This window comes from Macaca fascicularis, chromosome 1, assembly GCF_037993035.2.
Source record: "Macaca fascicularis isolate 582-1 chromosome 1, T2T-MFA8v1.1".
Lineage (NCBI taxonomy): Eukaryota > Metazoa > Chordata > Mammalia > Primates > Cercopithecidae > Macaca > Macaca fascicularis.
The window spans coordinates 106,973,071-106,999,028 of NC_088375.1; the positions used below are offsets into that span (position 1 = coordinate 106,973,071).

At 46.0% G+C, this 25,958-nt stretch overlaps 1 protein-coding gene across 31 annotated transcripts in view; it reads left to right on the forward strand.

The window, feature by feature from the left end:
- TPM3 (tropomyosin 3) overlaps positions 1–25,958 on the forward strand; it is a 37,188-nt gene that overhangs the window by 301 nt on the left and 10,929 nt on the right. For 2 of the 31 annotated variants that reach the window (XM_045362546.3, XM_015451534.3), the window contains exons 2-9: positions 498–623; positions 16,219–16,352; positions 19,235–19,352; positions 19,455–19,525; positions 20,330–20,405; positions 21,722–21,784; positions 21,963–22,032; positions 23,047–23,125. In XM_045362546.3, the coding sequence (XP_045218481.1) occupies positions 498–623; positions 16,219–16,352; positions 19,235–19,352; positions 19,455–19,525; positions 20,330–20,405; positions 21,722–21,784; positions 21,963–22,032; positions 23,047–23,125 (737 nt within the window). Of the gene's footprint in view, positions 1–497; positions 624–8,899; positions 9,100–16,218; positions 16,353–19,234; positions 19,353–19,454; positions 19,526–20,329; positions 21,021–21,721; positions 21,785–21,962; positions 22,033–23,046; positions 23,126–24,500; positions 24,700–25,958 lie in introns of those variants that run through there. The other 29 variants (XM_045362541.3, XM_073994843.1, XM_045362608.3 and 26 more) reach the window with 21 other exon arrangements.

Genomic DNA, 25,958 nt, shown 5'->3' on the forward strand with positions numbered 1-25,958 from the left:
TTGGGGTGGGATGGACTCCCCAGCCTCACTGGAGGAGCAGAGGACATCTAACATATCTGTCTCAGACTGCCTTTGTGACCTTGGGAAAGTCAGTGGCCTCTTCTGAGCCACAGTATGTCTGCTGAATTTAAGTAGAAATGGATCATGTTTTGGAAGAACCCTTGACTTCTAGAGGAAAAGGTAAGAGTTCTAAAGGGAAAGAGCATCTCTTTTCACTCAAATAGCATCACGGGCATCTACACTTTAGATATTTACCATCCAAGGGTCTTGGATGAAAACCCAGGATGGCTTGGTCATCTTAGGATCAGAGATTACACGGTCACAGGCCAAGCTACAGCATAACTCCTGAGGCAGTGGGCTGGAAGTGGCTGGGGAGAAAGTGTGTCTCGCTAGGGACGGTAACATGGAGGTTACACTCAGGGCTCCAAGAGCCCAGGGTCCAACCCTGCATTGTTGTGTTTGTGTGTTTTTGTGTGTGACTCTCTGGGCTCCTATAGCTGGAGGATGAGCTGGCAGCCATGCAGAAGAAACTGAAAGGGACAGAGGATGAGCTGGACAAGTATTCAGAAGCTTTGAAGGATGCCCAGGAGAAGCTGGAACTGGCAGAGAAGAAGGCTGCTGATGTGAGTATTAGAGAGATGGAGGATGGGTTTAATCTACACATATAGATCTTTATGTTAATGTATGAAGAAATTCCAAACACGCTTGTGGGTTCATGGAACACAGACATATATACTCACGTACATTTTTGCACATAACCACATGCTGGTATTTTCTCATAATGGCAGGTATTTTCTTTCCTTAAGACATCTCCAACACGTTAAAAGAAAAGTTTTGTTTTTTTTTTTTTAAATACATGTAAAAGTCTCATTTATCTCCTCTCACCAGCCCAGGAATTTAATTATCTTTCCCAGGACATGGACAGAGAGGGGACTCGAAGTTCAGAATGCTGTCACTTATCCTACCTCCTCCCCCATGCTACATTCTTAGCTTTTATGTCCAAGTCTTGGCATGTGGATATGTGTATTAATAGGGAACCTCTCATCTCTCAACTGTCCAACAAAACCAGCTCGGATTTCACAATGGGAAATGGAGGTCACACTGACCTGGCCCTATATGGGTTTATTTATCTTGGCCAATGTGGGCATTTGCCTTTATGCCATGGAGATGCCATACGAAGCATTGCTCATAGGGCAGCAGAGAGATCCTTACAGTGACAGACTATAATAGAAACTAAGAAGGAACCTTAGAGGGTAAAGGTTATCACCACCAGTCTTCACTCTATACCGTGAGTAATTACTCAGCTTGTCTAGGGCTGAATTTTCCCATTCTAAAATAAAATAAATTCTCTTTTCCATGTCATATTATCCCGTCATCACCTACTTTCCTTCATCTTCAACCTTGAAGTTTGCCGCAAAGATAAATGGAAGATTAGATTGAAAAGTTTTTTAGAAGAAAAGTACCATAGGAATCTTACCAACAACAACAAAAATGTTCCAGTATTGGTGGAAACAAGTCTCTCAGTGAACTGAGTTAGTAGGAAAAAAGAAGCGTGTAATATTTAAAATCATATTTGGGCTGGGCGTGGTGGCTCACGCCTCTAATCCCAGCACTTTGGGAGGCCGAGGCGGGTGGATCGCCTGGGGTCAGGAGTTTGAGACCAGCCTGGCCAACATGGCGAAACCCTGTCTCTACTAAAAATACAAAAATTAGCCAGGTGTGGTGGCGGGTGCCTGTAATCTCAGCTACTCAGGAGGCTGAGGCAGGAGAATCGCTTGAACCTAGGAGGCGGAGCTTGCAGTGAGCTGAGATCGTGCCACTGCACTCCAGCCTGGGCAACAGAGAGAGACTTCATCTCAAAAAATAAATCAATAAAATAAAATCACATTTGGTTTTGGAAAATAGCTAGAAGGACAGACAGAATGAACCATTCGTAAATGCTTTTAGATCCTCATATTTGGTCTCTCTGCCATTAGATTTTTTTTCTTTCTTTCTTTTTTTTGAGACGGAGTTTCACTCTTGTTGCCCAGGCTGTAGTGCAATGGTGCTATCTCGGCTCACTGCCACTTCCACCTCCCAGGTTGAAGTGATTCTCCTCCTATCTCAGCCTACTGAGTAACTGGGATTACAGGCAAGCGCCACCACACCTGGCTGGCTAATTTTCGTATTTTTAGTAGAGACGGGGTTTCATCATATTGGTCAGGCTTGTCTCAGACTCCTGACCTCAGGAGATCCGCCTGCCTCAGCCTCCCAAAGTGCTGGGATTACAGGCGTGAGCCACCCCACCCAGCCAGGTTTCTTTTTATTCTTGTTGTTGAGATGGAGTCTCGCTCTGTTGCCCAGGCTGGAGTACAGTGGCGCAATCTTGGCTCACTGCAACCTCTGCCTCCTGGATTCAAGCCATTCTCCTGCCTCAGCCTTCCGAGTAGCTGGGATTACAGGTGCGTGCCACCATACCCAACTAATTTTTGTATTTTTTTTAGTAAAGACGGGGTTTCGCCATGTTGGCCAGGCTGGTCTTGAACTCCTAACCTGAAGTGATCTGCCTGCCTCAGTGTCCCAAAGTGCTGGGATTACAGGAGTGAGCCACTGCGCCCAGCCTAAGCCACTGTGCCTGAGCTTTTTTTTTTTTTTTTTTTGAGATAGAGTCTTGCTCTATCACCGAGGCTGGAGTGCAGTGGCAAGATCTCAGCTCTGAGGAAGTGATTATCCTGCCTCAGTCTCCTGAGTAGCTGGGATTACAGGCATCCACCACCATGCCCGGGTAATTTTTTGTATTTTTTAGTAGAGACAGGGTTTCACCATGTTGGCCAGGCTGGTCTCCAACTCCTGACCTCAAGTGATCCACCCACCTCAGCCTCTCAAAATGCTGGTATTAGGGGTGTGAGCCATCATGCCTGGCCTCTGCCATTAGGTTTCTGATCTTCTGTTTTGTTTTCCGCCACTTTCAGTGGCCAGGGAAAGTGGAGGGAATTGAATATATTATGCCAGAGGTTAGAAACACAAACTGGATAATATACATCATTTAAACTCATTGTTTCCAAAAATTAAGGCCACCACAAACTATAGGTTTTTTTGTTTTTGTTTTTGTTTCTTTTTGAGACAGAGTCTCGCTCTGTCGCCCAGGCTGGAGTGCAGTGGTGCCATCTCAGCTCACTGCAAGCTCCACCTTCCAGGTTCACAGCATTCTCCTGCTCAGCCTCCCAAGTAGCTGGGACTACAAGCACCCGCCACCATGCCTGGCTAAATTTTTGTATTTTTAGTAGAGACGGGGTTTCACCGTGTTAGCCAGGATGGTCTCGATTCCTGACCTTGTGATCTGCCCACCTTGGTCTCCCAAAGTGCTGGGATTACAGGCGTGAGCCACCGCACCTGGCCAGGCCACCACAAACTATTAATTCTCCCTTCTTGTGCTCAGTGTGGTGGCTCAGACCTGTAATTCTAGCACTTTGCTTTGAGAGGCCAGGGCAGGAGAATCGCCTGAGGCCAGGAGTTCAAGACCAGCCTGGGGAACATAGTTAGGCCCTATCCTTACAAAAAATTTAAAAATTAGCCAGGTGGGCCGGGCGCGGTGGCTCAAGCCTGTAATCCCAGCACTTTGGGAGGCCAAGACGGGCGGATCACGAGGTCAGGAGTTCGAGACCATCCTGGCTAACACGGTGAAACCCCGTCTCTACTAAAAATACAAAAAACTAGCCGGGCGAGGTGGCGGGCGCCTGTAGTCCCGGCTACTCGGGAGGCTGAGGCAGGAGAATGGCGTAAAAACCCGGGAGGCAGAGCTTGCAGTGAGCTGAGATCCGGCCACTGCACTCCAGCCTGGGCGACACAGCGAGACTCCGTCTCAAAAAAAAAATTAGCCAGGTGTGGTGGCATGTGCCTGTAGTCCTGGGTACTCAGGTGGCTGAGATGGGAGGATCGCTTGAAGCTAGGAGTTCAAGCTTGCAGTGAACTATGATAATGCCACTGTACTCCAGCCTAGGTGACAGAGCAATACCCTGTCTCTATTTAAAATAATAAAAATTCCCCCTTCTTGGAAAACTCAAAAAACAAAACAAAACAAAACAAAAAACAGCCCTACCAAATCTATAGCTTACCCCCAGGCTTTGGGCAAGTGGATGGCCTGCTGGAGTTGTATAGCCTAGGTTCCTGGTATATTTGAATGGATCTGTTTCTAACATATGGGCATGAAGATAGAAGTTTTCACAAACTAGCACAATGTCAGGTTAATAACAGTTTTGTGATAAATTGGGTAACATCAATCTGGGTCTGTTCTTAGGCTGAAACAGCTAGTATGTGGGCTTGAGGAGGTGTTTCCAGGACCAAGAGAAAGAACAAACAAGTCTAACCTGAGATCATGAGAAGGAGAATGACACAGAGTCTCTATGCAATACATCAAAATCATTAGGAATATAAAAGGATTTCCTGGGGATGAATTCTGTCTATCTTAATCTGTTTTACACATGTACATACACATACACACACATAGCATCCCTCACCTAGATATGGTCTACTCAGTATATTCATTTGAAAGAAACTTCTTCATATTTACATAGGAATCCACCAAAACCCATTTAAGTATGTAAAGTGAGGGTTAAAAATACTCATTCAACCCCTCTTCCCTTCATTAGCTTTCCCAAGTCAGAAAGTACCCTCAGAGATATACATAAAGAACAAGAAACAGGAGAGGAAGGTTATGGCCAGGAGCAAGCAAGAAGAAAGGTTTCTTTCCTCAAAGCTAGAGTCAGCAAACTACCACCTGTGGGTTAAATCTTGCAACAGCCTGGTTTTGTAAATAAAGTTTTATCAGAACACAGTCATGCTCATTCATGTACATGTTATCTGCTGGCTTTCTTTTCTCTCTGGCCACAAGACCATAAAAGTTCGATGACCCCTGCCTCAAAGGGTCAAAGAAGGAAATTACAGTGTTTATAGGAATTGGGAGAGGTGCTGAATAAGGAGCAACAAGGTTAAAAGCAGAAAACAAAGGTAAGAGTCATCAGCAGCCTAATATATGCATCTTTGGGGGGAATATACTCTGTCCAATACAAAGGAAGTTAACAGCTCAGCTTTTGTCCTTGAGGTTAATAAATAAGTAAACAGAGCATATTATCTTGATGTAGATATAAGGGGTAGAGAAGGAGGAGGGAGTCAATAACTACATGTTTACACAAGCAGTTCAGGTTATCTGACAAGCCTTTCTGAAAAGTGCAGGATTTACTAGGACTGCTTGAATAAAGAAAGGGCAAGGGTATGGCAAGGCGAGTCCACACTTTTGTTTTTTTCCTCCCTAAGTTTGTCTAACTTTGTTTTCTAAGTTGTGGTAAAATACACATACATAAAACTTACCATTTTAACCATTTTAAAATGTCTAATTCAGTAGTAGCATATTCACATTGTTGTGCAACCACATCTAAGATCATTTTAATCCAATATGAAATCAGATGCTGTTCAGGGAGAAACAAAGGGAAAGAGGAGTGCATTGTTAGGACATAGAGTCATAACATCGTTTTTTAGGGACAGGTGGTGGGAAGGATGGGGACAGAAGGGACAACGATGGACATATACACCTGTTGATATACTGTATTGCTGGTTACTAGGAAAACAATAGCACTGGGCCCCTTGCTGGCTATCCATTGTGCTTCTAAAGGCTATCATGAGTCAGTCCATCTGTTTCCCTGGATCAAGAGGAGATTATCTGCTCAAATCTACCAGTCTCAGGAATGCAGTGGTGCTCTCAACACCCTTTTGGTTTGGCTAGGATGAGGTCTTCTGCTTCTTTACCAGGGCACAGGGAGGTACAATAGTGCCCCCTGCTGAGCAGCACCCAGATGACAAAGTGTCACTTCAGCCACATCTTGATCAGACTTCTCCAAAGCAAGTTAGAAACATTCTTAGGCCATCAGGGTAGAGTTTATTAAGTGTCAGAACCCTGATCTTCCTTCCTAATTTCTGGGGGAAAAATCAGTGTGCAGGTTACTCTATTGAGAAAATTATTATCTATCCAAGTTGTTTCTTCTGAATAGTCTCATTGCTCGGTATTTCCAAAAGGTGATAGGAAGACAGAGGCTCTGGAGGGAGCATTCTCAGAACTAAACATTGAGGGTAGCAACTGTCTTGCCTACTATTCCTTTCAGGGATTAGGACTCTTTGTTATAAGTCCTGTTCCATGTCCTAATTTTCTAGGAGAAAAGAGAGCTGCCCCAGTGGAAAAAATTTATCACGATTACCTACTGGGAAGGTGGAAGGAATACAAAGAAATAAGAGGGAAGATAACATTCTCAAGTCTCTTTACTATTGTGCTTCCAGAAATCCTGCATGGCAGTGCCAGTAGGGAAAGTTTCTTTTATTTTTATTTTATTTTTTTGAGACTGTGTCTCACTCTGTCACCCAGGCTGGAGTGCAGTGGCACGATCTCAGCTCACTGCAACCTCTGCTGCCCGGGTTCAAGCAATTCTCCTGCCTTAGCCTCCCAAGTAGCTGAGATTACAGGTGCCTGCCACCGTACCTGGCTAGTTTATTATTATTATTTATTTTTATTATTTTTATTTTTTTCTTTTGTGGTTTTTAGTAGGGACAGGGTTTCGCCATCTTGGCCAGGCTGGTCTTGAACTCCTGACCTTGTGATCCACCTGCCTCGGATTCCCAAAGTGCTGGGATTACAGGCGTAGGCCACTGCATCTGGTCTGTTTTGCCTTTTTTTTTTTTTTTTTGATACAGAATCTCGCTCTGTCACCCAGGCTGGAGTACAGTGGCGCCATCTCAGCTCACTGCAACCTCTGCCTCCCAGGTTCAAGCAATTCTTTTGCTTCAGCCTCCCTGAGTAGCTGGAACTACAGGTGGGCACAACCATGCCCGGCTAATTTTTGTATTTTTAGTGGAGACGGGGTTTTGCCATGTTGGCCAGGCTGGTCTCAAACTCCTGACCTCAGGTGATCTACCTGCTGCAGCCTCCCAAAGTGCTGCAATTACAGGCATGATCCATCACATCTGGCCAAGGGGAAGTTTCTAACTCACCAACAGTTCCTTGGGGTACTTAGTATAGTGGCAGTGAAATTGGTGAAAGTTGTAACAGAATGGAGGCTCGATTCTACAGTACAGTTTACAGGCACATATCTGGCTGTTGCATGAAGGATCTAGTAACAGTCATCTGTTTTTTACTTTTTTGAGACAGGCTCTCAATTTGTCACCCAGACCGGAGGCAGTGGTGCAATCTCGGCTCACTGCAACCTCTGCCTTCCCGGCTCAAGAAATCTTCCCACCTCAGCCTCCCGAGTAGCTGGGACTACAGAAGTACTGCCACCAGGCCTGGCTAATTTTTTAATTGTTTGTAGAGACGAGGTCTCACTATATTGCCCAGGCTGGTCTCAAACTCTGGGCTGAAGTGATCTTCTCGCCTTGGCCTCCCAAAATATTGGGATTACAGCCATGAGTCACCCGTGTCGGCTGACAGTGGTCTGTAATAGAGGATTTCTTCCTGATAAAATGGGGGCATATCTTTCTCATCTACAAAAGGAATTTAAGTGATGATTAATTAATTAATTTATTTTTAGAAATGAGGTCTTGCTATATTGCCCAGGCTGGTTTTGAACTCCTGGTCTCAAGCCATCTCCCATCTCAGCCTCCCAAAGTCCTAGGCTTACAGTCATGAGCTACCACACTCAGCTGATGATTAAATTACCAAGTCCTGAATCATTCCAAGGTTTGGAGGGGCTGGAAGGTTGGTTAATTTGGTGCATAATGACACTCAAAAGTAACAGGGACCTGTAATCCTAGCACTTTGGGAGGCCGAGGCGGGCGGATCACGAGGTCAGGAGATCGAGACCATCCTGGCTAACACGGTGAAACCCTGTCTCTACTAAAACTACAACAAAATTAGCCGGACGTGGTGGAGGGCGCTACTTGATGGGGTGAGGCAGGAGAATCGCTTGAACCCGGGAGGGGGAGCTTACAGTGAGCCGAGATCGCGCCACTGCACTCCAACCTGGGCGACAGAGGAGACTCCGTCCCAAAACATAAAAACCAAAACAAAAATAATAAAAGAACAGGGAGCCCGATGGGGCGGCGTGCACCTGTAGTCCCAGCTACTCCGGAGGCTAAGGTAGGAGGCTCGCTTGAGCCCAGGAGTTCGAAGCTGTAGTGAGTTGTGATCTGGCCACCGCCTGCACTCCAGCAACAGAGCGAGATCTTGTCTCAAAAAAAAAAAAAATAAATAAAAAAGGGAAAAGTCTGTTCCAAATAGCACTTAAGTTCATACCATGCCAAATAGAATGAGAATTTGTGCCAACTTGCCACATTCCTTCCACTCCGACAGTTCCATTCATTGACTTCCAGGAGACGGGAGAGAGAACCTACCTACCTAAGTTGACTTTGAAAGGAGACTGAGTGGGGCTTTTTGAACCCTGAGGCCCAGAAAGTCTTTTAGACTTTTCTTAGAACTTGGTTTTGGAGTTTGTCGTGGGGTGAGTGGAAGCAGAGACTTGTAGGATGTTTATATTGTGGAGCAAATACAGTGAGCGGTGAGGGGTATCGGTATTGTGGGAGTGAGGGGCCAACTGCGGGAGTGGGGGCCAACTGCGGGAGTGTAAGGTCAGCGGACTACCTGCAAAGGGCGCAACCATTGTGGGCAGCCAGCCTGGCGGGAAAGGCTAGACCACGAAGCGCCGCCCAGTTACCATGGTAACATTCCCTCGTCCCAACCCCGTCCCAGTTTACTGGCCCAAGGTAAGGCCGGGAGCAGTAGCCCGGGGCAACTGGGAGGATCTACTCCCTGCCGCGGCTCTCCCTCCAGTGGACTGCCTTCCCGCCTGCCTGGCGGTGGGAGGGCGCGGCAGAGGAACGTCACATCCGGGCGGGTTGGTAAGTTCCGGTATTTCAGGGCGTAGCAGGCGGAAGTAAGGGTGAGAGGAGGCTGCAACGCCGAGCGGAGGAGGCAGGAACCGGAGCGCGAGCAGTAGCTGGGTGGGCACCATGGCCGGGATCACCACCATCGAGGCGGTGAAGCGCAAGATCCAGGTTCTGCAGCAGCAGGCAGATGATGCAGAGGAGCGAGCTGAGCGCCTCCAACGAGAAGTTGAGGGAGAAAGGCGGGCTCGGGAACAGGTACGGAGATGGCGAGGCTCATGAGGGAGGGTCAGGCGCTGGAGTAGCCGGCAAGCGGAATAAGGTCCCTTTTGCCGTGGAGCATGGTCCTCTGAGGGCCATCCTGCTCGGAGATGAAGTTGGGAGCGCGGAGGATGGGTGGGGCTCAGCTCCAGTAGGACAGCAAGCGGACGAGGGGGAAACTGAGTGCTCGGTCGAGCAGGCTTGACCTTTGAAGGAATTGAGGCACAGGGTTTGGGGTGTGGCCTTCCTCCTCTTTTTTTTTTCTCCACCTCATTCATTCAGTCCCTTTGATCCGGGCGCGGCCGGGGGAGGGGCTCAGCGGCTTCTCCCTCCCCCACTTCCCCCTGGAGGGTGGGAGAACTTTGCTCTTGCTTGAGGTTTCCTGCCCAAGGGGTTACAGTCGGTGGGTGCTTTTTTGTTCGGGGAGAGGAAGTACTGAGCCTCCTGTGAAATGGTGAGGGCTGTGGGGTGGGAACCGCCGGAAAGACCCCGGCCTGCCTGCTGGCAGCTTTTCCGCTCCCTCTTCTTGCTCAGGAAATGAGGCAGCAGTTGGCTGAGAGGAAGCGCGGTGCCCTCCCTCCCTGGAGGAGCTCGAGGCCACAGGACCGCCTCTCAACCTCTGGCCAGGGGCCCTTCCTCTTACGGGGTGCTCTTGCAGCTGCTACACCCACTCAATCTACGTGAAACGGCAGGGGAGGGGATAGTACTTCTCTCAACATTAGTGCAAATATAGGAGCCAACCAAACTTGCCTGGCCCTACCCACAATGACCTGGAAGTGTGATCAGTGCAAGCCGAACTGGTTAAGAACATTTCTTCCAAGCAGAGCTGATAAGCGAGTGTATGGCAGAGAATTACATGGCGTGCCAGTCTCAAGGTTTCTGATTGACTTGGGCAATTTGGTGGAGACAGAATAATGAATTCCAGGTGACTCTAGTGGAATATTTGTTCAACTGAAAGTGGGAACATAAAATGTTGGTGGAATGAACGGTGATTCTGGTGATTTTTTTCTTTTTTGTTTTTTTGAGACAGAGTCTCACTCTGTCGCCCAGGCTGGAGTGCAATGGCGTGATCACGGCCCATTGCAACCTCCGCCTCCCTGGTTCAAGTGATTCTCCTGCCTCAGCCTCCTGAGTAGCTGGGATTACAGGAGCGTGCCACCACGTCCAGCTAATTTTTTGTATTTTTAGTAGAGACGGGGGTTTCGCCATGTTGGCGAGGCTGGTCTCGAACTCCTGACCTCAGGTGATCCACCCACCTCTGCCTCCCAAAGTGCTGGGTTTACAGGTGTGATCCACCGTGCCCAGCCTATTCTAGTGATTTCTTTAAACGACTTTCTGATTAAAAGAGGTTGATTAATTTTAGTGTAAGCCATAAGATTTTCCAGGGTCGGCAGAGCTTGCAGTGAGCTGAGATCATGCCACTGCACCTGGGCGACAGAGCAAGACTGTTTCAATTAAAAAAAAAAAAAGATTTTCCAGGGTCTAGGGTGTTGTCTAATAGATGGAGCTGATACGAGTTGAGGTTTTAGAGGATCTTGAGAGAGTAAAGTAACTGTTGCTAAAATTTAAGATCCAGTGAAAGAACTCATGTGGTTTATTCTTTGTTCTTTCCCTTGGTAAGTTTTTATTTTTGTTTTTCTTTTTGGCTGCTCCTCTGGGAAATAACTGAGAATGTTTTTGGGAGGGAGGGGGTGTATTTCAGAAAAGCATGGTAATTGGTGGACATCTGCCCTCTAGGTTAAATACTTAAAGATTGTTGGAATACTCACTTATTTTTATAACTGGGCATGGAGATGCTGGGATGGGAGCTTGTTGTCTTCCTCAGTCACCTTTTTCTAGGTAGATTTTTTTCTTCTGTTCAGTTTGCCAGCAACTTCTCATTATCTGTTCAAGTGAGATGGACTGGCTGGGTGACTTTATGGCCAATGGTACTTTCTCATCTCCTTTCTTCTGGAGACCAGATAGCTTTAAAGAGGAAGACAGGCTAGCCAGAGGAACTGGCCATGTGTTGAGCTGCAGAGTCTTAGGCTCAGTATTTAAATATGGACATTCTAGGAGTAGTTCTAAGGTGGGTGGTTCCTGCCCCCCACCCCCCCCTCTTTTTTTTTTTTTTTAGATGGAGACTTGCTCTGCTGTCCAGCCTGGAATGCAGTTGCATGATCTCTGCTCACTGCAACCTCCACCTCCCAGGCTCAGGTGATTCTCCTGTCTCAGCCTCCTGAGTAGCTGGGATTACAGGCATCCACCACTACACCCAGCTAATTTTTTTTTTAGTAGAGATGGGTTTCACCATGTTGGCCAGGCTGGTTTCGAACTCCTGACCTCAAGTGATCTGCCTGCCTCAGCCTCCCAAAGTGGTGAGATTACAGGCATGAACCACTGCACTCGGCCTGGGGTGATGTTTCTTAAGCTACTCTCACTCAGAGCCTGCCAAATTTGCTTATTGAGCTGAGGTCTAGTGAGGAAGTCCTCAGAATGGGGAAGTAGGGTAATAGTTAAATATTGATGAAATCATTACTTCTACTCCCCAGCCTGAAGAAGCTTAATCTTTTGACTTTCTGCTCTGCTGAATTTTGAACCCCTACTGAGGAGGAGACACCTGTGGGATGGGAGGAGGGTTGTTTGGTCTACCTGTTATCCTCTTAAGGCATTCTGCTGGAATGTGGGTTTTGCAGACTCCTCCCTCCTCTGGAGCTGGAAACTGCACTCTCTGATGGCATCTCATGCTGTTAGTGGGACTGTCACTTAATTATTTTCCTGGTTACTTTGTGTGAACATCCAAGCCACCCTTATTGGGAAGCTACATGAGTCCAAAACTGAGACACTGGTGTTCTAGGATCCATCTTTCTTTTCTGCTCTTGGCCTGGAATTGGTCTTTTATAGTGTAGCACCTTGTCAAATTTACTTTCAGTTCTGCGTTTCCTTTGTACTTCGGTCTAAATGGGAAACAGATGGCAACATAATGTTTAAATGCAGTCTTTTTCCTTATCTCTTTTTTTTGTGTGTGTGTGGTAGTGGTGGTAAAAATACATATAAAATTTACCATTGTAACCATTTATAAATGTACAGTTCACTTTATCTGTTTTTAATACCTCTTTCCTAATTGTCCCTGATATTTTTCTCTTTTTAATTTTTTTCTAGTCTAAAAAACTTAAGAGGCTGGATGCAGTGGCTCACACCTGTAATCCCAGCGCTTTGGGAGGCCAAGGCGGGTGGATCTGAGGTCCACCTGTGGATCTGATGAAACCCCATCTCTACTAAAAATACAAAAAATTAGCCGGGCATGGTGGCACATGCCTGTAATCCAGCTACTTGGGAGGCTGAGGCACAATAATAGCTTCAACCCTGGAGGTGGAGGTGGCAGTGAGCCGGGATCGGATCACTGTACTCCAGCCTGGGCGAGTATCGGCATTGGGGGAGTGAGGGGTCAACTGCAGGCGTGTAAGGTCAGCAGACTACCTCTGCCTCAAAAAGAGAAAAAATAATTAATAATAAAAACCTTAAGAGTACTACCGAGGAAGTGGGCTTTGAACAGCAGTTTTGATTCTGGCCTTAATCCTAAATTCCTAGTCTCTAGAGAGGTTAGAATGTTTGACTGTTGTGTGGTTCCCTTCTATCTGTGGGTCTGGTGGACTAAGCAACAGGCTTTATCACGTTTCTTTGGTTGCTTTGCTTTCCTTTTTTTCCCGGGTACTAGAACACACACTCACAGGGGAGAGGCAGATAGCCTTTTACCCCTGCTTAGGCTCCGCCTTTGTTTACTGTGGGGCAGATAGCTCTACTCCCAGCTTGCCTCCCCTTTGGTGAAGTTTAAATTCCCCAAGGACACGGTATCTCCCTGGTTAATGCATTTGTGAGCACAGGGAACTCAAGTAGTCCTTTACTCACAGGGCTGAAGCCTAACTTTCTAATACTCTTTCATTTGAATTTTCATCTGTGGCTTTTATCTAATAAGAGAAACCCCAGTGTGGCAGAAAGCCAGATTTAGGCTAATCCCCTTCTGTCCTTGGCCCTGTTCTGCCTGAGAGTACCATCCCACTGTCAGTTTCTTTACTGAAGGGGTTGACATATTTGGGAAATCTCTTTGGAGTGGAGGATAGCTGAAGCTGTTGTTAGCCGTCTTATAATGTGACTGAATTACTGCTGCATGCCACTCCTCCCCCAATCCCCCACCCAGGATCTTTGCTTCCTGGGCAGTGGAGAATCCTATTATTACCTGAAGGGAAGGACCACAGAATACTGTATATCCTCCAAGCTGGGCAGAGATAGGTCAGCTGAAACATCAAAACCACATCTGGAGGGGCATGCTAAAACCTAAGATGATTAGGAAAGTGCAGAGCTTAATGTTTCCCAGGGCCACAGGTAGCCTGGTCAACAAAAAGTAGGCCTGTTCAATCTCTTGGTACCCCTTGGTATTATATGACCTGACAGGGACAGGCACTGTGCATAGACTCATGAGGGAAAAGTCAGCTTGTCTTCCTTGTTCCTTTAAACAAAGTATCAAATCTTGATTCTGCAGGCTTTTGTTTCATTGTAAAGAGAACTGATCCTCTGTGCTAGCAGAAAAGAGAAAGGCAAGGTCCCATTCCCTCCCACCCCACCCCCGAGGGGTTCTCTGAAACTTTGCTAGGCCTCCCATCTCGGGTTCTGCTTTAGATACAGGCTTGTTCATGTGTGCATGCTCTTAGGAGGGCACCAAGATGTGTTTCCACCCCCTCCCTTTTCAGCCTTGCTAAGAATTCTATTGTAAATGCTGATTTGTGGGAGAAACTGCCTGAGCCAGCTTGCTGTCATGGCAACTATACACCCCCGCCCCAGAGCCTGTTATCTTCTACTCCAGTTTGGGTAACTACTGGTGAGCTGGATGATGCCTTACATTTCATGAGCTTCCTCTAAATCTAGTTGTATTTTTCGTCTGAGGTGGGTAAGTCATTTTACTAGCAGTGTCTCATAGTTCTTGCCTGATAGCCTTCACTTGTGGCCTTGTTGGGTTTGTGAGGATAAATGTGTGTTGTTACAGAGGACATCTGTTTTTCTGGAAGAGGCAGAAGCAGAGAATACTTGTCTTTGTGGTGTTTTGAATAGTGTAGTTAGAAGCACAAATGGTTTGTTAGTAATTTCAGCTTATGTTGACTTCTCGATTTTCTTTGCCTGGTGGCTAGATTAGCCCCAGCCCTCTGCTTCCCTTCCTAGTCTCTTCAACCACTCATGTTTGTATGTGGAAGTTTTTGTGCCAATCCTGATTGTTAAAAAGGAGTCTTTTGGTCTATATTCTTCCTCATCAGAGCTAGTGGCCCAGGCTATATCTATAGCTGCCCCAACTCCTGCCTGCCAGGAAGAAATCAGGGTAATAGAATTCAGGCACAATCTGGGCTATAGAAGAGAGATCGTGTTTACCAGGCACTTGGATAAGCATCTGAACTGGGTGGTGTAAGGGGCATATTAAATTCTCGTATATTGTTGCAGTCAGGGTACCTCCCACCAGTAAAGGTAGTGGGGAAGCAGTCATGGAAAGAGATTTTCCTACCATTAGAATTTATCCATCCACCTACAGGCTGCCTCCTTCTTTCCTTGTTTCTTATTCCATTGCTAGGGAAACCCATCCAGGATGGGTTTACTTGGACTCTAGCCTATACTTCATTGTGAGATGGAGGCCAGGGGGAAGATTGCCATAAGCTGTATTAGAGGTTGAAGCTAAGGGGATGGCTGGAGGAATAGAAAGGAGACAATTCAGAAATTTGGAGGAATGGTAGTGGGTGTGGTGGAAATGTTCTTTCTTTTTTGTTATGCTGTCAAAACAGATAATTTTAGCCAGAAGCAGCTCCTTGTAGCCAACTTAAAAAAGGAGTAGGGGGGCACAAGTTTAAGGGATGGTGAGTAGGCATCCCAACAATGTTCCATTCTTTTGCTTTCCAGTCTGGAAGGCTATTCTGGAAGACGTTCCCTTGGCTAGTTATTTTTCTGATATATTAGGGTAAAGTGATCATAGGAATAACAGTTTGAGTTAAGCAGCAATTAATAGGTAATCCAGGATTCCCTCTTTTTTTTTTTTTTTTTTGAAATAGAGTGTCACTCTGTTGCCCAGGCTGGAGTATAATGGCACGATCTCAGCTCACTACAATCTCCACCTCCCGGGTTCAAGCGATTCTCCTGCCCTAGCCTCCCGAGTAGCTGAGACTACAGGTGCCCGCCACCAAGCCTGGCTAATTTTTGTATTTTTTTTTTAATTAGAAATGGGGTTTCACCGTATTGACCAGGCTGGTCTTGAACTCCAGACCTCGTGATCCACCCGCCCCAGCTGCCCAAAGTGCTGGGATTACAGGTGTGAGCCACTACACCCAGCCAGGATACCCTCTTTAAGAAACCTTGCAGGCCGGGCGCGGTGGCTCACGCCTGTAATCCCAGCACTTTGGGAGGCCGAGGCGGGCGGATCACGAGGTCAGGAGATCGAGACCATCCTGGCTAACACGGTGAAACCCCGTCTCTACTAAAAATGCAAAAAATTAGCCGGGCGAGGCAGCAGGCGCCTGTAGTCCCAGCTACTCGGGAGGCTGAGGCAGGAGAATGGCGTGAACCCGGGAGGCGGAGCTTGCAGTGAGCCGAGATCGCGCCATTGCACTCCAGCCTGGGCGACTAAGTGAGACTCTGTCTCAAAAAAAAAAAAAAAAAAAAAAAAGAAACCTTGCTTATTTATTTATTTATTTATGTATTTATTCTACTTTATGAGACACTTAGACGGTTACTAAGGATGAGATATGCCTCTGAGCCAGAACTCAGGCAGAAGGAACACTTCATTGACTTTCTTTTCTGACTGCAGTGTGTTTAGGAATTTGAACTGAGTCCAGGAAGTGGGTGGTACTAACTCACTGGGCTGGGCAAGGAACTGAGTTTTAAACCACTCTTCCTGTGGAACATATGGGAGTTCGTTGATGGGAAAGGGAGGAAATATATATATATAAAGTTATGTCTGCTAGATCTTTTAACAGCTGAGCTAAGACAAGTTCTACCCTGCGAGACTCTGGCTTTTTCATGGTAGTCAACCCCGATCTTAATGTCGTAGTTACTTCTTTTCACCATGCCTCTGCTTCCCTTGTCCATTCTTTCCTTCAAATGCAGGCTGAGGCTGAGGTGGCCTCCTTGAACCGTAGGATCCAGCTGGTTGAAGAGGAGCTGGACCGTGCTCAGGAGCGGCTGGCCACTGCCCTGCAAAAACTGGAAGAAGCAGAAAAAGCTGCTGATGAGAGTGAGAGGTGTGTAGTGAAGCCTGATGGAGTGTGGATTTTAAAAGACATTCATAATAGTTCCGATCAAGATTTCCTTATAGACTGTTTTTCAAATAGCAGTTCTGGCTGCATGTGGTGGCTCACGCCTGTAATCCTTGCACTTTGGGAGGCTGAGGCAGGAGGGTGGCTCGAGCCCAGGAAATTGGGGCTGCAGTGAGCTGTGATTGCGCCACCGCACTCCTGGGTGACAGAGCAAGACCCTGTCTCAATCAATCAAGAAAAATAAAATACTAACTCTATCATACAGGATCTCCTTTCTTTCTTTTTTTTTTTTTTTTTTTTTTTGAGACAGAGTCTCGCTCTGTCGCCCAGGCTGGAATGCAGTGGCGCGATCTCGGCTCACTGCAAGCTCCGCCTCCAGGGTTCACGCCATTCTCCTGCCTCAGCCTCCCAAGTAGCTGGGACTACAGGCGCCCGCCGCCACGCCCAGCTAATTTTTTGCATTTTTGGTAGAGACGGGGTTTCACGATGTTAGTCAGGATGGTCTCAATCTCCTGACCTCGTGATCCTCCCGCCTCGGCCTCCCAAAGTGCTGGGATTACAGGTGTGAGCCACCATGCCCGGCCCAGGATCTCCTTTCTATTCTGCATGTTCTGTTCCTTTGAAGACAGTAAGGGTAACTTAGATGTTGTGACCCTTTTGTAATTGGTATTTCCCTACAAATTGGCCCAATGATCCTTAAAATGGGATCACCAGTATGACTTCCACGTTCTGGATCATAAATTTCTATTTGTGAGATTAATTTCTCTAAAACAGAGGTTCTCTAAGTAAGGTCTCAGACCAGCAGCATCGACAATACTTGGGAACTTGGTAAAAATTCACATTCTCAGCTCCTATCCTGATCTACTGAATGAGAAACTTTGGATGTGGGGCCTGGCAATCTGTTTTTAGTAAGCCTTCTCAACCCTGGTTGCATTATTAGAATCTTAGGTGGGGTAGGGGGGAAATCACTGGGGAATTTAAAACTGTGGATTCTTAGATCTCATCCCAGTTCCATTAGAATCAATTGCAAGAGGGGTCTGGGCATTGATGTTTTTAAAGTTCCCCAGCTAATTTTAATGTGTTCCTAGGGTTGAGAACCATGGCCCTTGAACCAAATCATAACTCATCTTTTTGAAAATAGCCAGTTGTCTCCTTGCCACATGTGAGTTAAACTAGAACAGAGGTGCGTGACAACTCAGGGTTTTCAGAATAAATAGTGCCCTGCAAAGGGTACGTTACTACTGTGCAGCTGTGAAAATGAAAGACGCATCTATGTGTATACTATTAGAGTAGTGTGCAAATTATAGAAAGTGAGGGCTCGGGTACAGTGGCTCACACCTGTAATCCCACCGCTTTGGGAGGCTGAGGTGGACGATCACTTGAGGCCAGGAGTTCAGGACCACCCCGGCCAACACAGCAAAATCCAGTCTTTACTAAAAGTACAAAAATTAGCTGGGCACGGTGGGGGCGCGCCTGTAATCCCAGCTACTCAGGAGGCTGAGGCACAAGAAACACTAGAACCCAAGAGGCGGAGGTTGCAGTGAGCCTCCCTTTTTTTTTTTTTCCCTCAAAAAAAAAAAGAAGTGAGGATAGCTGCATGCTAAATACCAGGAAAAAAAAAAAAGAGTATGGAAAGTTGCAGAACCGTGTAGTATATGATTACTTTGGGGAAGCTGGGATGGGATTTTTTTTTGTGTGTGTGTATATATATATATATATATATATATATATATGTATATATATATATATATTTTTTTAAATAATATTTATTTAGGTTTTTGAGACAGAGTTTTACTCTGTCCCCCAAGCTGGAGTGCAGTGGCATAATCTCGGCTCACTGCAACCTCCACCTCCTGGGTTCAAGCACTTCTCATGCCTCAGCTTCCCCCAAGTAGCTGGGATTATAGGTGCCTGCCACCACACCTGACTAATTTTTGTATTTCTAGTAGAGACGGGGTTTTGCCATGTTGATCAGGCTGGTCTCAAACTCCTGACCTCAGGTGATCTGCCGGCTTCAGCCTCCCAAAGTGCTGGGATTACAGGCGTGAGCCACCGCGCCCAACTGCATATATCCCTATATTTTTTTAATATTTTAATATTTAATTTCTTACTAAGTTTTTTTCTGGGCATTGGGGGAGATGGAGTCTCACTCTGTTGCCCAGGCTGGAGTCCAGCAGTGTGATCTTGGCTCACTGCAACCTCTGCCTCCTGGGTTCAAATGATTCTCTTGCCTCAGTAGGTGGGATTACAGGTGCTTGCCACCATGCCCGGCTACTTTTTGTATTTTTAGTAGGGACAGGGTTTCACCATGTTGGCCAGGCTTGTCTCAAACTCCTGACCTCAAGTGATCCACCTGCCTTGACCTGTCAAAGTACTGGGATTACAGGCATGAGCCACCGCGCCTGGCTAAGATGTATTATCTTTATAACAATAAGTTTTTTTTTTTTTTTTTTTTTGAGTTTCACTCTTATTGCCCAGGCTGGAGTGCAATGGCTGGCTCTCGGCTCACCGCAACCTCCACCTCTCAGATTCAAGTGATTCTCCTGCCTGAGCCTCCCAAGTAGCTAGGATTACAGGCATGCACCACCATGTTGGTCAGGCTGGTCTTGAACTCCTGACCTCAGGTGATCTGCCCACCTTGGCCTCCCAAAGTACTGGGATTACAGGCGTGAGCCACCGCACCCAACCATAACAAAACATTTTAAATGAAATAATTAAACTAAGGTGTGGGAGTAGTAACATGGAATTTCCATTTGAAGGGCAGATAGAGAGGAATGGGCTTTTAAAAGTACAATTCTGAGACCCTTGGAGTGGAGCTGACGACACTCCTCAGGGTGTCAGTATTGCTTTTGTCCTGTTTCTGGCAGAGGTATGAAGGTTATTGAAAACCGGGCCTTAAAAGATGAAGAAAAGATGGAACTCCAGGAAATCCAACTCAAAGAAGCTAAGCACATTGCAGAAGAGGCAGATAGGAAGTATGAAGAGGTAAGTGACTTTCTGTTAGTCCCTCTCTCAGCCTTTTACAAAGAATAATGTGGTAAATGGCTCCTTTGCTTCACTAAGCTATACTGGGATCTTTTCCTGTAGGTGGCTCGTAAGTTGGTGATCATTGAAGGAGACTTGGAACGCACAGAGGAACGAGCTGAGCTGGCAGAGTCGTAAGTATCTAGCTCCCCAAATCTTGTCATACCAATTTGTCCCTTCCCCTTTGGCTTGGGCACTAATATGAATAAATTAGCATTCCTTCAACCTTGTTAAACAGGGCCTAGGAAATGGGAGTCATCTATAGTGCTTTTTTAGGCCCAAGAATGGTTGTAGACTTCCTTATTCTCCTGACTAGTGACAAGTGACAAAAGAGGCTTTCTTATTTTTTGTTGGTAGGTTTTACAAATTGAGAGCAAATAAGGACTAATACATGGTGAACAGTTAACTGGAAGATCCTACTGGGTCCTTCCACCTGGGGTGGAAGACATCAAAGTGGCTATCCTGATTTAAGATCTGGTGTCTGGCTGGGTGTGGTGGCTCACACCTGTAGTCCCAGCTACTTAGGATGCCAAGGCAGGAGGATTGCTTGAACCCAGGAGTTGGAGGCCAGCCTGGGCATCACAGGGAGACCCTGTCCCTAAAACAAACAAAATTAAAAAAAAATAAATCTGGTGTCTGTTTTTGCCACTTTGCCAATCTGCTGGGGAACTTTAGGGCAAGGGTAGATACTAACTGCTCCCCTGTTGGTACCTTCTCGGCCTTGATTAACAAAGTCAGTGCTGATGCATATATATTTGTGCTTCCCTCTTACATTCCCGTCTGCCAGACATAACATATCATGACCATGGTGGTGTTCTCTTCCCATTTTTTGAATTTTTTTTTTTCGTTTTGCTGCTTGTTTTCTTGCTGTGTTCCTTTTTGACCGTTCTCCCTCCCCACAACCTGGCTTGTGCCATCCCCGTGACTATCACTAACAGCCGTTGCCGAGAGATGGATGAGCAGATTAGACTGATGGACCAGAACCTGAAGTGTCTGAGTGCTGCTGAAGAAAAGGTACTAACCATTAAACCCACAGCAAGGTTATATATATGGTGTGGTTTTGTTTTGTTTTGTTTTTGTTTTGCAGCTGCCTCCCCTCCACTTGATTTTGTTGAGTGCTGTCTCATCTCTTCATGGAATGCTCCATTCTTTTCCACTTACTTGGCATCTTTCATCTCTTCTTTCCTAGTTGCTTTACTGCCTCTCCGCAGGGTCTCCTTCCTTTGGGTGATTTGGGGGACTGTTTGGGTTGGGCATTTGTTCCCACCTCCACCCCAGGTAGCAGTTATGACTCATTCCTGGTAGTGGATTTCTCTCAAGTGCTTTATTAGTATTCAAACATTTTGAGCCCAGGAAGGTCTAGCTCCTGACACGTTCTATGGTAGAGGGAGGAGGGTTGATGCTTGCTCAGGTTACTTGGGAACATCTCTTCCCCAGTATGCCTTCCAACTCTCTCTACATATAGGTTCAATTCACGTCTGTGTGTCTCTCTCCCTTTTTTTATTCTCTTCCTTTTCCCTTTTCCTCTCCTGTGGTATTTAAAATATTCACAGTAAGTGTTCTGAGCTGGAGGAGGAGCTGAAGAATGTCACCAACAACCTCAAGTCTCTTGAGGCTCAGGCGGAGAAGGTAGGGGCTGGTTTGTGAAAGTGACAGGCTTTGGGGCCTGGGCCCAGCCCTGCCCTTGATGAAAGACTGGAGACACCCATTCCATATATAATTCAGTGAGGCGTGTCCTTTTCCTACCTCCTTACCATGTATTCAGGTTCTGGGTTTAATGCTACTTTCTGTGCACTTTGATTGCTTTAATTAAAATAACTTCATGGTCTCAGGTTACTGGAGTCATGTGCTCCTCAGGCTGATACTGCTGTGCTGAAAAGCAATAATCAGGGGCCCTAACAGGCTTTCTGGCAGACAGATGGGGGCAACAGACAGAATCAGCTCTGAGACCTAATGAGCAATCAAGACAGATGACTTCACTTTGCCATCATGTGGGTGTGTTTTAGTCATGTGACCTTGGGGTGCCACTACTCTTGCTCATTAAGCAGGGGAAAGGAAAAACACCTCCTTGGGTTGATCTGAATAATATCAAAGCTTAGATCCATCTTAAAAAGTCATGGAGAATTTTAACCTGAGGATCTCATGGCTCTAAAGACAGATTTCTGGATTTCAAGGACCTGTTTTCCAGAGCCAGGCCTTGCTCTTACTCTTGGACCATTCAGCACATTTAGTCCAAGAGGATATTCAATGTAAGAGTTAAGTGTAGGGAGGTGGGTATTGCTTGTGTGATTGATTTCTACTCTGAAATTTTTAATCTACTTATCTTACAGTACTCTCAAAAAGAAGACAAATATGAGGAAGAGATCAAGATTCTTACTGATAAACTCAAGGAGGTGAGCTGAGGGGATTATAGGGCAGGACCCAAAACATTTAGAGGTATATAAGACATTAATGTGGACTTAGACTGGCTGGTTTGGGTTCTGAAAGGTCCAGAAGTAGAAGGTGGAAGAAATAGAGATTGTTCTTCTTTGTCTTCATCTCTGATTCTGACTAATTTCATATTTCCCCCAGGCAGAGACCCGTGCTGAGTTTGCTGAGAGATCGGTAGCCAAGCTGGAAAAGACAATTGATGACTTGGAAGGTATGGAACCTTGAGTAGGGATTGAAATAGAGAAATGTAGAGGAAGACCTTGCCCATTAACTATTAATCTCTTCTTCTGTATACCAAAGGAAGTTGGTATGACTTGGCATGTATTAATACGTGCACTGTCCTATGCCACAGCTAGGCAAAGTGGGTCAAACCCTAGAATTGGTTTTTCAAATGTAATCTTTTCCTTTAAGAAGACTTCACCAAATAGTCTGCAATTTGTACCCTTCCCTTTGAGGAGAATGATAATGGCTGCATTAATCTCCAATTTAGTAGTCTTAAACCTTTAGTCTGTGGGTTTAAACGGAAGCCATGATTTCAGAAGGGCAAGGTGCAGGTCATTTCATGGCTACTTTCCACAGTTCTTTTCACCACTCAAGTTGTGGGGTATTTATCCAAGAAATGAAGTTGTGGAGTAACCACATCTGAACACTGACCACTGTCAGGAGCTTTCTAAATACTTTCTGTCCCTGTAAGTTGGTAACTGCCATCCACGCTGACAAGGGGACGTACTCTTTGCTTTGAGAACTCTGATGTATGCTCCTTTGGTATGCTCTCTTGGCAGAGTTGCAGGGGCAACCTGTGAAGCAGAGGGGCCGCTAATAGGGCTCACATTTTATAGGTAGAGAAGTGTCTGAATATGGATGTATGCTATCTCCCTTTGTTATTTTTGTTCAATTAAGTGTTTCCACTGCTAGGAATTGGGTACCTGAATGGGAGTGGTATCCTCTTGAGTGCTTTTGGTAATAGGAATTTCTAGTTATGACTGTGCCCAGGTTCTCAGCCCTTGCTGCAGTCGATTAGGAGTATCAAGAAAGGCAGTTGGTCATGGGAGAGAGTAGATCTGAAAATGTCCAGTCATGGTTGCCAGAGTAGATGTTTTCCTAACTGTGGTATTAGACCCACAGTCACACTTTCCTAATTTCTAATGATTCCCTCTCTTCATCTGCTTCTGAAACCTTTCACTCTGTCCCCTCATTCCTCCCTGTGGTTCCTGTGCCTGTCCAGATGAGCTCTATGCCCAGAAACTGAAGTACAAAGCCATTAGCGAGGAACTGGACCACGCCCTCAATGACATGACCTCTATGTAACTATCTGACAGCAGAGTGGGGCTGGGATCTTGGCTTGTGGGTGGATGGGGGCACAAGCTATGCATAGTGGTGTGCTTTGGTTTTATCCTTTGGAAACTATAATCTCCACCCTTATCTTTGAAACATTGGTGCTGGTTATTTGTTTGGCAAAAGCTCTGGAGGCATGGCCGGGGGTGGTGGCTCACGCCTGTAATCCCAGCACTTCGGGAGGCTCAGGCGGGTGGATCACTTAAGGTCAGGAGTTGGAGACCATCCTGGCCAATATGGTGAAAACCCGTCTCTACTAAAAATATAAAAATTAGCCAGGCGTGGTGCAGTGCGCCTGTAATCCCAGCTACTCAGGAGGCTGAGCCAGGAGAATTGCTTGAACCTGGGAGGCAGAGGTTGTAGTGAGCCAAGATCGTGCCACTGCACTCCAGCCTGGGCAACAGAATGAGACCCCATCTCAAAAAACAAAAACAAAAACAAAAACAAAAAAAACATTAAAGGCCGGGCATAGTGGCTCACACCTGTAATCCCAACACTTTGGGAGGCCGAGGTGGGCGGATGACTTGAGGCCAGGAGTTCAAGACCAGCCTGACCAACATGGCGAAACCCTGTCTCTACTAAAAAATATTTAAAAAGTTAGCCGGCATGGTGGCGCACGTCTATAATCCCAGCTACTCGGGAGGCTAAGGCAGGAGACTCGCTTGAAACCAGGAGATGGAGATTGCAGTGAGCCGAGATGATGCCACTGCAGTCCAGTCTGGGTTAAAGAGTGAGACTGTCTAAGAAAAAAAAGCTCTGGAGGCAATTAATCTTGGATCAGAAGGAGAACCCTGACTGACTTGTAATTTTTATGTTTTGTATTCATAGTTTTTTCATTATGCTGTGATTTTTCTATTTGCTTCTCAAATTTAGTCTTCTCAGAAGGAATACTGCTAGAGGTAGAATCCATACAACTAAGGAAATAGGGCCCACAGAGCCAGGGACTTGGGCCCTGACACATTAAAATAAAATTCAGGCCTCCTGGGTGTGTTTAATTGGTTCCCCGATATTAAAGTTCAGGGAACTACCCAAGATGGGAAATACCAAATTCACCTAAAAATTGAGCTGGGTCCCAGAAGCAAGCCAAGTGATAAACAGCACCAAAACGAGTTGTTGGGACTTCATCTGTTTGCTGTGGATCCCTGATCCTTGATGCTAATCTGCCTCTTTGTATCTTTCCCACTAACCCTGAAAAGAAGCCACATTTCTCAGGCTGAAGTGTCTGGCTGTCTTTTATTATTCCTGCTGCCACCTATTCCTTTTTTTCCTCTTCCTTTCTCCCAATTTGCTATCTAGATTGATGCTAGTCCTTCTCACCTAGAGTATCCTTACTTTTTCATGCAGATAATTATCACCGTTTCTGCTCTGTTCTGGATCTGCCCCCTTTACTCCTCGGGGAACCCAACGCCCCACTCTCGCTCTGGATTCCATTTGGGTCAGCCTGGCTGGTCCCCAAGGCATTAGGATGGGGGGACACAAAGCAACTTATGTATTTTCTTCCACCCCCACCCCAGATTAAAATGTTAAGCTGCTGGAAACCTCATGCCACCCTGCATTTGTGTCATTGACAAAGCTGCTGCTGTCCCTAAGAAGGAGCCTTGGGGGTGTGATGTGGGGAAGAGCTATCGTAGGCTCCCCCTCCTCTGACTTACATAATCAAAGCCACTTTTGTGTGTGTCTATTTTTTCTTGACATTTAAACTCAGCTGATCTGATTCTACCAGAGTGATGGATTTAGTACAGGTTCCTCAGGATAGTAATTTTAGTTACACGCCTCAAGCTGAACAAGATTAAATTCCTTATTTCTAGGTTCTTAAATCATCCTGTCTGCAGTGTTTCCATTCTCTCTTCAGGTCTTCCTCCTTTGGTGTGGTGTCATTGAGAAGCCATTGAGGTGACTCTCAATACACATTCTGTACCCTTTTACTTGTGGTTCAAATGGTGCATCCTCAGAACACCCAGTGAACCCAATATATTATTGCTAAGATTGACTAATTATGTCAACCCCAGTCACAGAAGAATACACAAAGGATAGAATTCTCGACAGTTTTACTTTTTCTTCTTTAAACCTTTCTTACATATTTGAGACTTGCTACCATTTGTCTGCTAGTGTGTGACTAGTGGGATATAAGACAAGTGATAAATTATTATTGGGAAAACTAAAATGGCCAATCATGCATATTTCAAATAATGTGCATATGAGGCCAATGATTTATTACATACATAAATTTCTGCTAGTAAAATTTCCCTTGGTTCATATTGTGGAATTAAATATCAACATTTTAGAAATTCCCATTACAGGCTGGGCGCTGTAGCTTGCGCCTGTAATCTCAGCACTTTGGGAGGCTGGGGCGGGTGGATCACCTGAGGTCATGAGTTCGAGACCAGCCTGGCCAACATGGTGAAACCCCATCTCTACTAAAAATACAAAAATTATCTGGGTTTGGTGGTGAGTGCCTGTAATTCCAGCTACTCCGGAGGCTGAGGTAGTAGAATCGCTTGCACCTGGGAGGGGAGGTTGCAGTGAGCTAAGATCGTGCCACTGCATTCCAGCCTGGGCGACAGAGTGAGACTCCATCTCAAAAAAAAGGAATTCCCATTCCAATTTACACAGCAGAGATTTCTTAATAGTATAGTGAATTGGCCGGGCGCGGTGGCTCAAGCCTGTAATCCCAGCACTTTGGGAGGCCGAGACGGGCGGATCACGAGGTCAGGAGATCGAGACCATCCTGGCTAATATGGTGAAACCCCGTCTCTACTAAAAATACAAAAAACTAGCCGGGCGAGGTGGTGGGCGCCTGTA